This window comes from Vipera berus (assembly GCF_964194415.1).
Source record: "Vipera berus genome assembly, chromosome: 1".
Taxonomy (NCBI): Eukaryota; Metazoa; Chordata; class Lepidosauria; order Squamata; family Viperidae; genus Vipera; species Vipera berus.
In genome coordinates this window covers 192,259,215-192,275,585 of record NC_138202.1, presented here as the reverse complement: position 1 = coordinate 192,275,585, position 16,371 = coordinate 192,259,215, and the positions used below count along the sequence as shown (strand labels likewise).

The window sequence follows — 16,371 nt, the reverse complement described above, 5'->3', positions numbered from 1 at the left end:
TGCCTGGATATCTGGTGAAAAATGGGTTACAGGACTCTGGACTGTTGGCTGAGCAAGCAGGGCCAGTAGCTGCAGAACTACTGGAAGAAAAGGTGTTTACCCGTCGCAAATAGACAGTGATTGAAAACAAAGAAATAATGATATATTATTACACATCAAGTCCAACAAGAAGAGTATATCTGAAATGAATGCACTAGTTCTGGAAAGAACAATATCCAGAATCAGAAATAACAGAACAGAGACTAGCAGATCAACGCAGATTTATAATACGAAATAAAGTATTCACAGAAACAGAATTGGATGAACGAACTGCAAAGGTTTACCCAGGGCAAAGAAATCAAAGCCTTGCCAGAAGTAATTCAGAATATACAGGCAAGCCAGGGGGAGTTGGCAGTGAAAGAATCCAGCAGAGATATACAACTGTTCTCATTTGGAAACCAGGCACCTCTTCCTCAGGAAGAACAAGGCCCTCTAAAGAAATAAAAGAATTGAAACAAAGAATAACTGAGCATCTAGAACAGCACAAAAACAACAGAATAAGGCCGCATGCATTGAAGCTTGTTCCAAAGAAACAGCTAGCACAAGCATTAAAAGATGCAAATACTGCAATATCAAGTATAAGCACCAATTCACTGCAAGAAACAAACCAACTAATGTACAGCACAGCTGTAGTTATAACTGAATACCTGGGATGCAAAATCAACAAAGAAGAAAAACAAACAGTGCACCACAAAAATGGAAGGTTAGACTAGAAAATAAGATCAGCAAGTTAAGATCACAAGCAAGCAAGCTAGAACAGATGAAAGAAAAGAAGCTGAAGAACAAGAAGACCAAAGAATACCTAATCAAGAAATACCACTTAGAAACAAGGAAGGTCAAGGAAGCACTGGAAATAATAAAGCAGCAAATAACAGCTATAGCCAGGAAAATCAGTAGATATGAAGCTCGAATTGCAAATTATAGGCAGAACCTCCAATTTCAATCCAATCAGAAATGTTTCTACCAATCCATCAATGGAGAAACTGCAATGAATCAGTCAGTACCTGACAAGGAAGAAACAGTGTAGTTCAGGAAGTTGATACAAAGAAATACAACAAGGATGTGGCTTGGTTAAAAGAGGTGGATGCAAATAAAACAAATTGAAATGAAAATAACTAGTAATAACAACAAAAATGGTACAAAAAAGAGCAAGGAAGATCAAAAATTGGTCAGCACCAGGTAAAGATGAACTGCATGGGTTTTGGTTGAAACATCTGTTATATGCCCACTCATTGCCAAGCAGTTCAACAATATACTACAAGGAAGAGAAATTGAAAAGTGGCTAACAACTGGGAAAACCTACCTAATAATGAAAAATCCAGTAAAGGGGGCAACACCAGGCAACTACAGGCCAATTACCTGCTCACCAACAACTTTCAAATTGCTAAGTGGTGTGGTAGCTGATGCAGTACAACAGCATCTGGTTGAAAACAATGTCTTTCCACTTGAGCAGAAAGGAAACCGCCCCAATAGCAGAGGAACAAAAGATCAACTCCTAATAGACAAAATGATCTTGGAAAACTGCAAGAAAAGGAAGACCAACCTGAATGTGGCATGGATTGACTACAAAAAGTCATTTGACTCTCTGCCACATGACTGGATAATCAAGTGCCTAGAAATAACAGGAGTCAGTAGAAACATCAGAAAATTTGTGCAAAGATCGATGGCACAATGGAAGACACAGTTGCAGGTCAATGGTGAAAGACTCGAAGAGGTTAATATCAAGAGAGGAATATTTCAAGGAGATTCATTATCACCACTACTATTTGTTATTGCACTGTTTCCTCTGTCAACAATATTGAATAACTCTATCAAACATCAAAAACATCTGCCAGACTATCCCACCTCCTTTACTTGGATGATCTGGAAAAACATAATCTGAAATAGAATCGCTGTTCAGCACTGTCCGTATATATACCAAACAAGGAAAAATAGTGAAAACTGAAGGAATTAAGATGCCCCATGAAAATAACATTAAGAGTCTAGATGAGGAAGATTATTACAAATACTTGGGTATCCTTCAAGCTGACAACATCAAGCACACTGAAGTCAAGAAAAAGATTAGAGGTGAATACATCAAGAGAGTGAAGAAGATCTTAAAGTCCAAACTCAATGGAGGAAATACCATGAAGGCAATCAACACCTGGGCAATTCCAGTCATTAGATACAGAGCTGAAATAGTGGACTGGACTCAAGCAGAACTAAAAGCAATGGATAGGAAGACCAGAAAAAAATGACAATGAATCATGTCCTTCATCCACGCAGTGACATTAACAGACTCTATTTATCAAGGCAAATAGGTGGGCATAGAATGCAGCAAGTACATCAGATGGTTGAAGAAGAAGAAATGGCTTTGGAAGAATATCTGAAGGACAATGATGAAGATGCACTGAAATTAGTATATCAGGAAGGCTTACTGACTACTGGAGAGACCAAACTGGCCTACAAGAAAGACCAAATGAAGAACAGAATAGAGGCATGGGAAAACAAAGCACTACATGACCAGTACATTAAAAATATAGCTCAGAAAGCAGATAATAACAAGACCTGGCAATGGCTAAGAGCAGGAAAATTGAAGAAAGAGACCGAGGAACTAATTCTGGCTGCACAAGACCAAATGCATACAAAGTCAAAATTGAGAAGACAGCAACAGACAGTAAGTGCCGCCTATGCAAAGAAGCTGAAGAAACAGTGGACCACCTGGTAAGCTGCTGCAAGAAGATCATACAGAGTGACTACAAGCAGTGGCATGATAAAGTAGCAACAATAGTGCATTGGAAGATCTGCAAGAAATATCATTTGCCTGTGAGCAAGAACTGGTGGAATCATAAAATAAAGAAAGTCACAGAAAATGATAAAATTAAACTGCTCTGAATTCAAACACACAAGCACCTGCAACATAACACCCCGGACTTAACAATTGTTGATAAAAAGACAAAAAAGTCTGGATAGTGGACATGGCAGTGCCTGGAGACAGCAGAATAGACGAGAAAAAACTGGAGAAGATAACAAAATACAAAGACCTACAAATAGAAATAGAAAGACTGTGGCAAAGGCAAGCAAGGGTAGTACCAAAAGTAATAGGCGCCTTGGGTGCAATCCCAAAACAGCTGGAGCACCACTTGAACACCACTGACATTGACAAATTCGCCATTAGTTAATTGCAAAAGGTGGCCTTACGAGAAACTGCTTCCATCCTGCAATGATATCTGTAATACCATCAAACATCCACATCTGCCTATCCCAGGTCCTTGGTAAGAACTCGATAGGTGGACAATAATGCCAAATCGTCTGAACATCTGGCTGACTGTGCAATGGATAATAATAATAATAATAATAATAATAATAATAATAATAATAATAATAATAATAATAATAATAATAATAATAATAATAGAAGTGTACCACAAAAAGCATGTCATTCTCTATTGAGACAGCCAGTATTATTCAAATCTGGCCAGGTATTATTGTTCCCAATTCTGCTATCGTTACATATATGTTTGCAGACATAAGAAGTGATCTTGTAACAAATCTGGGCAATAATAATATGCAAGTATTCTTGAATAATTAGGATGTGCCACTGGTCTAGATCAACCTTGCCACATATTCACTACATTTGCAATTGTAACTTTAAAAAGTCAGGAGTTTCTAACATTTAATTCAAACATGACATGCCATGACTCACCATGGCATATCTATATCTATATCTATATCTATATCTATATCTATATCTATATCTATATCTATATCTATATCTATATCTATATCTATATCTATATCTATCTATCTATCTATATCTATATCTATATCTATATCTATATCTATATCTATATCTATATCTCTATCTATCTATCTATCTATCTATCTATCTATCTATCTATCTATCTATCTATCTATCTATATCTCAGCAATATATCATGGTTATTCATGTGCTATAGTGCTCCTTGCTGATCCCCCTGCATATTTAGAGAAGCAAAGTCAGATGATCCTGGTGACATTTACTGTTCTGGAATGACTCTTGTAATCTGTAAAGTTACAAACATCTCCTTGTGACATTGACTACAGCTTCACTGTTATCCCCGTGAGGAGGTAACTTATGCAATACTATCAAGCAAGCACATGCATTTGTGTCAAAATAAAACTCATGGCGGCCAACAACATTGCAGGAAGATGGAAAAGAGCACCTCTTCATGAAAGCTCTGAAGCTCACAGCACCTAGCAAACTCACTTTACACCACAAGTTGTGATGAGGTCTATCAGTTAGAGTCTTTGTGAAAAAACCCCAAACAGACATACCCATCAACGTCATCATAATGGCCATCCACTATACAGTTTTCTTAGAAGAATCTCTTTTTGCACTGTGTCTACATCTTGGTTTCAAAGAATCAGAACTAGGACACCACCAATCACACCTTTCTTACAGTAATAAAATACCGGAATGAATTGAAATGGTGCCGTTAAAATAGGATAAGCCACTGTCTACAAAGTGATACCTGTAGATTATTTGGCAATAGTTGGCTACTCAACTGACTAAATTTATCTACCCTAAGATGGCCCACCAATAAGGCAAGGGAGACAGAGAATCACTTTCAACCAACATTCTCTAAGATTGCCATTGTTTAGCAAAATATTTTGTTGACTGATCTATTCTCGCTAAGGATAAATATTTAGGGTGATACACCAATGCCAGCAGTATAACCAAGACAACATTTTATCCAATTCCGCAATCAAGCCTGCTACTTACTTAAGGCCTACCTAATTTTCCTTAAAAGAGTGGGAGGATTGGACATCAGCAGAACAGAGGGGCAGAAGGAGCTTGTCTGGTCTCTTGATCAATAGCTCCAAAGCCCTAAATCAGGGGTCTTCAAACTTGGCCCTTTTATGACTTGTGGACTTCAACTCCCAGAATTCCTCAGCCAAGCATGCTAGCTGAGGAATTCTGGGAGTTGAAGTCCACAAGTCATAAAAAGGCCAAGTTTGAAGACCCCTGCCCTAAATGCTGCCATGGATAATTCTAGAAATAGTGGCATTGGGAATTTTGTTCTTAGGGGTAATACAATTTCTCAAGGAGCAGAGCATCTGCACCGTCCCTGCAATGGATTCTACAATAGTAAAATGCTCGTGTGAACATGCAGTGGGGGAGTGTTTGCATTATTCTTGTAGGTTACAAAGTAATTTTATTTAGATTCGATTCTGATTTCACCAGCTTTTGTTCATGTATGATTGGAAATGATACATTTTGCACCTTCTCATATTCCAAATGAGTTCATTTTTGCCCTCATTTGCATTTTCTCCCTTCCTCTCCAGCATGCTTGGAGGGCAGCATGCCATATACCATCCTTACTGTTTTGCATTGTTGTTACTATTTTTATGTGAAGATGGTTAAAATACCATGAAGTCTGCACTTCCAGCAAGGTTCCCTATTGTCCTTTTTAATTATGGCTACTGAGAGATAAAGTTCACAATGTCTGAAAGACCACAGGCTTTCTATCTCTCTCTCACACACATACCCTACATGGTTATCCTTCTCTGACAGATGGGATTTTTGATTACCCAATGACTGCAAATATAGGTGATAATGGCTTGCACATGTAAACAAGTAATTGGAAATATACTGCTAAAAAAATCTTTCACTTTGCCTCATTTGGCATCTTTATATGAGCGGATAGTCCACATAATTAACTGCTACTAGTCACATTTTGAATAAAATCAGATTATATACACGCAAGTATGAGCTCGTTCCAAATGTCATGTTGCTTTCTGTGCTAATAGATTTTTGACTGCATACATAAAGGTTTTCCCCAACATCCTGCATGCTACAAGGCTTCTTGTGTGCCTCAGGGTCTGCTTTCCTTCCTCAAAGTAAATTCAGAGAGGAAACCACTGTGGCTGGCTTGGCATTTGATTGAGGAGATGGCTCTGGAGCAACAAAGACTAAAGCCAACAGCAGGAGGGAAAGCAAACAAGAAAGGGGAGGGAAAAAGGAAAAATTCTGCACTAAAACACAATGGTACTCTGGACACTGTGAATGTCTGCAGCTGACTAGAGAAAAGTCTCACCTACCTTGACAAAGAGTTCAATTTCAGGGTCTTTTCCTTCTCCATTGGCAGGAGACGAGTCGCTCATTTCTGATCGCCCCAGGCAAGGAGCTGTTATCCTTGCTCTGTAAAGGGTCCAGGGCCAACACAGCTTCGCCTTTTACCCACAGGACTTGGGAGGCTTCCTGCTCCTTCTCTACACAATCCCTTTGCTCCTCCTGCTGCTTTTGAAACTTCCACTAACTCAGACAATAATTTTCCTAATTATGAAACTGTAAACAAAATAAACCAGAAAGGACAAGAAAGGCAAAGCAGGAGAAGCTTACACTGGTGTTCAGAGCAACAAGTGCTACAGTGCTGTGTTGTGTTTCTGAGTGCTCATCTGTCAGAGCTCTGGCTCATGCTGCCAGCCCAAAATAGCCAAGTGCAAGAGAGGAGGGTGGGGTTAATGCACAGCCCGTGGTACCTCAGAACAAACCATTTCTTTTAATCCCATTCTGTCAAAATAGTTATTTCTTGCACTCCCCTTTCCAGCATTCTCGTATGCAGTTCTTTTGAAAAACAGTATGAGAGCCTTCCCCAAGTCTTCATTTACTCTCCAAACATATTTGGTTGAGGTAAACACAGCTTGATTGCTCTGATCGTTGCAAACGCAGAACATTTTCCTGGCACAGAAAGCAAAAAGCCAAAGGCTCAGTCACTCACTCACTCACTCACCAAAGGGTGCTAATTGAATCCTGGTATCAAAGAAAACTTGTGTAAAATCCAAATATCAAACTGGGCAGTAGGGAATGGAAGACAATGTGACTGGGAGAAAGGAAGGTAAGCAATTACACTCTGTGTTCACAACAATCAGAGATGAGAAATAAGACACCCTCATGTGGCCACATCTCCACAACATATCATCTGCACGAATTCTTCCTGCATTCATAATTTTTATGGTCCAGTCCATCAACTCTGGGTGATTCCTTCAGTCTAATTGCTGCAATGCTCCTGGTATTAGAAGGTGGTAGACATCTTTGCTCCATCCCTTCTTTTTTACCGCTTTGGTTGCCATTGGGGGGTTTCTTTTACCTGTTGAACCTTAAGTTAGTAAGGTGAAAAACACTGTTGGAGGGTACAGGCTTGAGTAAATGGGGTGAGTTCAAGTAAAAGCTTTATGAAAATAGTTTGTGTTACTGTTCTTCCATATATACACTACTTTTCCTCCTTCTCAAACAGAAGATGGAACATAATGCTTGCTTCTAAATAGAGCCCAGACTATATTCTCTAAGAGTATCCTCACTGTAACTTTATTCATGTAGTAGCAGGCCAACAACCCATCTCCAGTGAAGGAATGTGAAATGATAAGTCTTTGGGGAGAAAGTTCCACACATACAAGCTGCCACTTTGCATTGCAGATTGCAAGTAACAACTCTGGAAATCTGAATCAACTTCCCAGATGTGCCTTAATTGTTTTGACTTTTTCACATTTCAGTAGGTAATTATTTTGATTTACAAATGTAAACTTCACAAAAACATTAAAATCAGAATTATTAGGCAAAATGAGGAATCCACCTCAGGCTTCATAACCTCCCAGAACCCTGTGGCCTGCTCTTCTGAGCTGATCTTTACCTTCAGGAGTAATGCAACACCACTCTACTGGCAGTGCTGAAATAAGAGTCCATGGCCAGTCCAGCTGTAGATAGAACCAGCATATCCTTCATCTGAAGCAGCAGAGATAGACTGCAGCAGCCTAAAAAACGTTTTGATTTATCCTTCAAAACTGTCTTTGAAGGAGTTCCTCCTTCAAAGTGGCATTCAGGTGAGGGAGAGAAATCTACCAGTATCTTTAGAGCCAGTAAGTGATGGAGGAGCAATGAACTGATGCCCTGCTTCAGATTCTTAGATTCAGTCTCACATTCTTAGCCCATAAAGCTCTATCCTTTGAAGATCTTGGGGAGAAGCACAATTATTGTTACAGACTACGTAAGTAGCTGATTTTTTGGTGGAGGATTTATTTATTTATTATTAGATTTTATTAGGATAGTCTTCAGCTTTTGCCTTTTCTGTCTAAATGTACCTCTTCAAAAAGAGTTTTTTTTAAAATAGGATGTTTGGATGCCTATGCATTTAACGCACAATTCTCAAACTGTGGGTCAGAATCCCAGGGGACCACAAGCAACTTAAAAACAAACCAAAAAACTGATTGATCAGGCTAGCACAGGGAAGACAGTAGTGCTGTCCAAAACAAATTTAAATTCCTTTTGCCTGTGTGGGACAGTAGTGATCAATCAGATTTTTGAAGCTCAAATTGAGTCATCTTACTTTCCCTTGACTTCCCATGGGACAAGATATGGGGATGGCAGAAGTGCCTGTGAGGGCAAGACTGACTCACTGCATTGGTGAGGCAGTAACAAGTGAATGAAGCAATCAAATGATTGAGCTATGAGACAAGTTTCCAAGTCTTACTTCTTCCTTTTGGTGGCTGACAGTAGGATTACAAGCTGTAGGTTGTAATAATTCAGCATTGGAGTTTTCTGACCGCAAAAGTAATTAAGCTTAAAGTTAAATAGTTTATTTGGTGTTTGTTTTTTTTAAGATGGGACTGCGGTTTAACTGGTTTTTAAAAAAAGCTCATATTTTTGCTGTGCCCTCTTTACTTAAGATGATTAATGGCCACTCTAAGTGATATATTTAATATCTGAAGCAGCAAATGGGAGCCATGGCAAGAAAATCCTTGCACAAATTCTTTTAAATTAATAAAAGCCCGGGTGGCAGAGTAGTTAGAATGCAGCATTGCAGGCTAACTCTGCCCACAGTCTGGAGTTCAATCCTGACGGAGCTCAAGGTTGTCTTAGCCTTCCAAGGACGGAAAAATGAGGACCCAGATTGTTGGGAGTAATATGCTGACTCTGTAAAGCACTCGGAGAGTGGTGTGAAGCATGTGCAGCAGTATATAAGTGCTAAGTATAAGCGCAATTGCTAAATTGATTGTGCCATTCCTGGATAAGGAAGCTCTTCTCGTAATCATCCACGTCTTTGCTTATCTTCAAACTGAACTGTTACAATGTATTGTACATGGAACTGTCATTGAGCATCATCCAGAAGCTTAACTGAACTATACAATGTGGTGACATGAATCACTAAAAGCACATCTTGGTACATCAATGTAATATCCTGGTTTTATGAATTGTACTCACTAAGCTTCTGAGTACAATTCAGGCTGCTGAATTCCATCTATACACTCCTCGATCCAAGGGCCAGGCTATTTGCGGAACTGCCTTTTTACAATTGTTTTTTAATTATCCACAAAATCTGAAAGTTGAGCATGTTCTGTGTCCTCTCTATAAAACACTGTCATCTTATCAGGCTCAGGAGGCAAACCTTCTCTGTTGTAGCACTTGCCCTTTGGAACAGCTTAACCCCTGAAATTTGGATGGTCCCACCTATTGGCTTTCCAAAAGACCATGAAGATCCAACTTTTCTCTTGGTATAATCCATCTGCATATATATAGGGAGAGTGCATCAAGAACTAATGGAATCCCCATAAGAAAATCAGCTAAGAACATCATCAAAGCATTGTTCAGGTTTCTTGAGGATAGGACAAATTTCAAGAGTGAGAAAAGAGTCTCTATTCTCTTCATCTTGTGCATACTTCTTAAAAAAATGTACTGGAGATCACTGTTCTGCTTTGTTTGTTCTTTGCATGTTCCATTTTCTCATATTACAGCCACTTTTAACACAGCTTCTTTTTACTTTTATCCAAAGCAACTGCAGACAGTGAAAAGAGGATAACTTCACAATTTCTTCATTTAATTAAGATGTTTGTTCAGTAGCATAAGGTAAAGGTTCCCCCGCAAATGCGTGCTAGTCATTTCTGACTCTAGGGGCCGGTGCTCATCTCCGTTTCAAAGCCGAAGAGCCAGCGCTTGTCCGAGGACGTCTCCGTGGTCATGTGGCCGGCATGACTAGACGCCAAAGGCGCACGGAGCGCTGTTACCTTCCCACCGCAGTGGTCCCTATTTTTCTACTTGCATTTTTACGTGCTTTCGAACTGCTAGGTTGGCAGAAGCTGGGACGAGTAACAGGCGCTCACTCTGTTACACGGCACTCGGGATTCGACCCGCCAAACTGCCGACCTTCTGATCGACAAGCTCAGCGTCCTAACCCATTGAGCTCATACTACCACTTTCATTTGGAATCTATCACTTCTCCCAAAAGAATGAAGGTTTTATAAAAATTCAACAATAACCCAAAAGCACATGAATGATTGCTGATGGCCCACCAAATAAGAATAGCATGTTTTGAAAGTGATATCTAGGACTTTTATTCAATATCTTGGTTGGTTGCTGATTTTAATGTTCTATCTAATGATATTGTGGGAATACGTCATTTAAGGTTTGAGGTCTAGTATCACCCTTACATGGATGACATCCAACTTTTCACATCATTCTACACCGCCACAAAAATATAGCATATCTTGGCATACTATTCCTACATGTAGTCATTATTAGTGAAATGTATAAACAAACTACCTTAGAAATATACTCAATTTGAGTGTACCAGTAGTAAAGGTGCTCCCACTTTTGCTTTATTCTGTTGTCCCTTGCTGAACAAGGTATAAATGTCCAGCTCATTTTAATCTCACCAAACAGATCCAAATCAGTTCTGTAGTCTGAAAGGCTTTTTAGAAACTGCACAGATCAAAATGCTTACAGGGCTTTCTATGTTTCTTCTGGAATCAGATTTTTAATTAAACAATTATACTAAATAAGAAAATCTTTTAGAATGCTAAGATTCAGCAGTTACCTAAGATCAGTAATTAAATATCTGTTGTTCTTGAGTTCCTCCCTAACAACTCAAGAACTTTAATCTGAGCAGTTTTGTATATCCCTGCAAAGTGAAAATACTCCCTATCTCCTCAACACAAATCACTTACCCTATGCTTTTCAGAGAACTTCCAGTACCTTGATATGAAACAAACATTTTATTTTATATGACTGCAGAAGGATAATTTAAAAGATTTAACTAAGTCATTACAAAGGCACCAATTGGTATCATGTTGAAAGAATGTTGTTCACAGCATAATTTATAAATGTCAATAGAAATCATTTTCAGGTAACTACATCTAAGATGGCAGCTACTTAATCTAGATTTAACAATGCTTATACAGATGATGGGTTACTTTTAGAGGATTCAGTGAAAAAGCATGAATCTTTGTTCCAATGTTGCTCATTTCTAAATTGAAGATCATCTGGATATGGCTTGTATACATCTAGATGCTAAAAGGATTTGCAAATCTGACTACATTAGAAGCATAGTGTGACATCTTTTTTTAATATATTTTATTATTTTTAACACAATCACCTTAATATTTGGTAAACAGTGTGTTGTCTGGGTTTACATTTTAGAAACATTCACTAACAGTTGATTTCTATAATCTATAATCCACATAATAAATTTACTTGATTTCCTCTTTTCCCCATAATGTTCTCTTTTACCAACCTTAAGTTAATACAATTCTTGTTGTTTTAATGAATGATGATTGAGTATAAAAGTTTTCTAATATTTCTACAGATAATAATCACATCAATATAATATACCTTTTCTATCTAGTCATTCTGGTTGTCTCATCATAGATCCTGTTTACAGCTCTTGTTTACATTTGTGTTTCCCACAATGTTCAAAACATTCTTACTGGTTAAGATTTTTTCAAAGTTAATTACATTTAAATATTTGAGTCTGTTTTTTCTCATGTAAGCCAACCCAATACTTTTACCTTTCTTAAGGAATAAATAAGACTAAAAAAAAGAAAAAATAAGAATAAAAAATAAAAAGATAGTATGCTACTTAAAATCCCTATTTCCTATAAGCTAATACATATTTATTTCCAAAAAGGTTTTGTTCTTTTTTACCATAATTAAAAATATATTTAATCTTTAAATATTCCATTTAATAAATCTAGTCCTTTAATCTTTTAACTCTTATTCAAAACATTTTTAATCCATTGTATACTGCTCAAAAAAATAAAGGGAACAGAAAATAAGACATCCTACTATTAAATACAGTACATTGTGTTGTTTAAGTGTTCCCTTTATTTTTTTAGCAGTATAATTTTCTTAAAGTCAATCACCTTTAGACATCTAAAACATTTCCTTTATATAAGCCATTCCAACTCTTTTATATTACTCAAATCAAGAAATAAAATAAAAAAGAAGAAAAAGAAAGTACTATGTTACTTGAGGAGCTCTTCCCTCTTAAAGTCAAATTCTCATCCCAAATTTTTCTATTTCTTTAACCATATTCGAACAGGTGTTTGTTTTTAAAATATTCTCTCTGATAGGCCCCATTGTCTATTTTCTTAATTTTCACTTTAGCCTTTTTCTTTTGCCCAGTATCTTTCTTAATCAATATGTTCTGCTGAGTCAAAGAATCTTTCCATATTCTTGTAGGTGTTACTGTAGATATAAAAGGTAAGTCAAGTACAATATCTTTGTGAGAGGCATTTGCCCATTCATTTTTGTTGAAACTCTTTTTCTATCTTTTTCTTTCTGCTTCTCTTATTATTTTTTCTCTCTCCAGTTCTAGTGTTTTTCCTGACATCTCTGCAGTCCATTTTGTCCAATCTTTTTTCTTATCGTCAAATTTGTTTTGTGGTGTTAAAGTATACGGTACGTTGTATTTTCCAAATCCAGTATTTCTTGTAAAAATTTTTCCACTTGGGTTAAATCATACTTCTTTGTTTTGTTAAGTTCCATCTTTAGTCTCTATCTTGAAATTTGTATTCAGTCGTCTGTTTTATCTGTTCCTTCTCTGTTGTTTCCTGGGATTTTTTTTTTTGTTGTTGTAAAGTTAAATTGGAGATGAATTGGTTTATATTTTCAAAATTATTTTGGATTTCTTTGTGGTTTGAAATCATTGTTATTTGAATTAGTTGCAACATATCATATGTCTCCTCTAGAAAAGTATTTATTTTTTTCTTGATAGGTTCTTTCTATAAATCTCTGATTTTTCATGATGACCAAGAATCCAAATTTTCTTTTCTCTGCAAATAACTTTGGGGTCAGAGTTAAATAGATACTCGTAATCCAGAAAGTTCAAAAAAGGGTTGTTGTTTTTGTTACCTGAAGTTTGTAAGTCTCATTTTGTCTGCAGCCCAGATTGTTTTCTTTTTGTCACAGCTGTCCTCTATTGTTAGAGATTTGAAGGTCACAAGTAGATATTAGTTTCTTCCAGATTTTGCCAAGTCCTGCATGAAAGCCATAGCTGTTGTAGTCTTTATCCACCACTAGATGTCAGCACTGGTTTATTTTTCAAATTTTCAAAATGAACAAATTGCTTTAAAATGAGAATCTTAACCATTCAGTAACTTCAAACTTACCCAAATTTAGGTTTTATAGTCATTTTATTTCATTTAAATAAGTTTTGGTCCTCCATAAAAGGTTTAATTAGCCACTTCCGTTAGTAAAAGGGTGGGGCAAAAATCCCCCTCCTTCACTTCCGGAGGTTTTTTGCTTCCTGGAATTTTTTTTTCCTTCAGAAAAGTTGATAAGTAGGATAGAGAAAATCTATGTTCTTACTCAGATTCAAATGTGCTGTTTACAATCAGCTTAAAATAGTGCTTTTGATTTCAGTTGCTTGCAGCTTGGGCTAGACTCTGAAGTTAGGCTAGCCTTTCTCCTGTTGGTTCCTGGAAGGCTTCTCCTGCACCGATCAGGTCAAATGCCATCTCTCCGAGGTCCCTGGGACTTCTTTCCTTCTTCGCCACCTCTTCGGGGCAGCTTCTAGCCCATTTAGGGTCCCCTAACAGGAAGAAACTCAGCCGAAGGGCATGGAGTCCCAAACCCCTTGCCTTGACTGCTGTGCTGCTGCACAGGACCGGAAGAAGCATAGTGTGACACTTTGTATACAATTCAGAAATGTGAGTTACAGCCACCAACAGACCATCAATCGAGCATGTCAAACTTTCAAGGAGCTTCATATTTTTCCTTTCCTTTTCAAATTTCAGCTTGTCTATTCATTTACAGTAGCTGCTTCTGTTTTTTATTGGTGCCAATTCCTGACTTGTTTCTACAACAACAGTAAATTGTAAAAATATCAGCAAAAAAAAGGTTTGCCACATTATGGTAATCAATTCTACTTTGGTCAACACATTACTTTCAATGTGGAAAGGAAACAAATAGTGCGTTCTCAAGTTACTGTAAGAAATAACTTCATTTAGAAAGACAGGGTATCACCTATCAATCCAGAACTACAAAGGTTTAAAATTACACATCACAAATGAATATTAGGGCTTGCTTTTGCAAGAGTTTCATTATAGTTTCTCCTCTAAGGAGTAGACAACTGAACATGATCACACCAACCCATTAATAATAAAACAGAGCAGCAGCTCTGGAAGTGGAGTTGTAACATTTTGTTCAAGAAAGCTTTATTGTATCTTATCTTTAAGGCTCTCTCATATTTCTTGAGCCTAAGATATGGCTTGCTTCAGAGTGAAGATTAATTCTTGGTAAGGTGAGCATGAAGCCACATATGTAATTGTCTAATAAATTCACTTTAATAGCAACTTCCTTTTAACAATAGCATATCTTTTACTGGGAGTTATAAACAGAGGAGATCCAGTGGATTTCATGCTTTGCAAAACTGCTGGGCAATGGAAAAAAAGCCAACAGTGGTAAACATTAACCCTGTAACAGCGTAATGCCTTTTTCCAGCCTCCCTTATTCTTTGAGCAATATACAGTGGCACAGCTCAGAGCAACAGAGAATTTGTGAAGATTGTACTATCGAGAGCTGCCATATCCTGAGGTTGCATTCAATCTGTGGTGGAAATGAAATTAAACTTTGCAGAGGCATGAGTGGAAAACCTAAGAGATGGAGGCGGAGAACTTATTCTCGTAATCTACTGTATGGCCCAATCTTAATTCTATTTCTGTTGCAGTTTACGAGAGATTCTCAACATTTTAAAAGGGCAATAGCAAACCTCAAAATTAAATCATTTTTATTTATGTTTTAAGAAATAGTCAAAAGTTTGTAAGATCGTTAACATTAAAATTTCACCATCTCATGTGAATTGGTTTTTTCTATGTAATTTATTGGATTAAAAAAAATACAGGAATAAAAGATAAAACAAGAAGAAAAAGAACTGAAAAAAGGAAAAGTCAGGAAAAAGCAAGTTAAAAGTGCAAAAAGAAGAAAAGAAAATAAACAAAAACATTGCTTCCAACTTTGCTACAGATATAGGTAAAAAATATATCAAATTCTTACTCTAAAGCTCATAATAGCCACGTTATTTTTATAATCCCATATATGAAGGTAATGTAGAAAAAACTGATAAGATCATATTGAAGGGTGCAGTTAACCAGATTCCCTGTAAAGTATTGTAAATAAAGCACCCTACTATCATGAATACTGTATGAAAGTTGTCTCCATTCTTTATTATGTATGCATGTGAGGTGGGGAGGCTGATCTCTGATTCCATCTTCTGAATTAGGACACAGATTCTCTGATCATGTGCATATCATGACAAAGAAGCCACAGGAATGTTATCGATGTATTTATAAAATAAAATGTCCAAATTAAATGTTTAGAAAATATTTAGTACCAGTAACAGATTCTATCACAGTAAAAAAAAAAACTCATTTATTTTTTTGCTGCTGTCTAACATAACACCTGCAGAGGGCACTGTTTTACTGCTTTAAATGATTGGTCTGAAAAAAACAAAGAAATTCAAAGGAGTGGGATGCCTAAACAGGAACATTTTTTTATACAATATGGCCAATTTCTCAGTAAATAGTTTATCTGTAACAAGGGTGAGCATGTAGCAAACAGGAGTTGGAAGTGTTGTGTACTGAGTTCTTTGCTTGAGCGAAGAGACGAGGCGAGTGGGTTCAGTCAGAAACATTCTTTATTTGCTTGCAGGAACTGAACTGGGGAAACAGGGCTGTGAATGTATTTATATTTATACCCTATTTATACCCTGGCCTCCAGGTGGCGGCCAATAGGTTTAAAGCAACCTATTGCCGCCCTAGAAACAGCCAATGGCGGCGCTGGTGATGGGTTGTCTGAGAAGCTGGGAGCTGTTAGCCAGCTCCCTGCTTAAGCAACCTTCCAGCAATCAAAACCCACGTGATACACTCAGTAAAACAAAGCCCAATACATTACAGGAAGGAAGGAAGGAAGGAAGGAAGGAAGGAAGGAAGGAAGGAAGGAAGGAAGGAAGGAAGGAAGGAAGGAAGGCTCACAGAAAATGAGCAGTAAACAAATACTGAAGTTTTCTTGGAGGATGTACAATCTTGCAAGGATCAAGATCT

The 16,371-nt window shown here is 37.3% G+C and overlaps 1 protein-coding gene across 1 annotated transcript in view; it reads right to left on the bottom strand.

Annotated features, from left to right (window-relative positions):
* CLIC5 (chloride intracellular channel 5) overlaps window positions 1–6,430 on the bottom strand; it is a 56,476-nt gene extending 50,046 nt beyond the window's left edge. The window contains exon 1 of the mRNA XM_081314826.1: window positions 6,103–6,430. Coding sequence (XP_081170952.1) covers window positions 6,103–6,165 — 63 coding nt within the window. The 5' untranslated portion in view covers window positions 6,166–6,430. The remainder of the gene's footprint in view (window positions 1–6,102) is intronic.
* Between the last annotated feature and the right edge of the window lie 9,941 nt (window positions 6,431–16,371).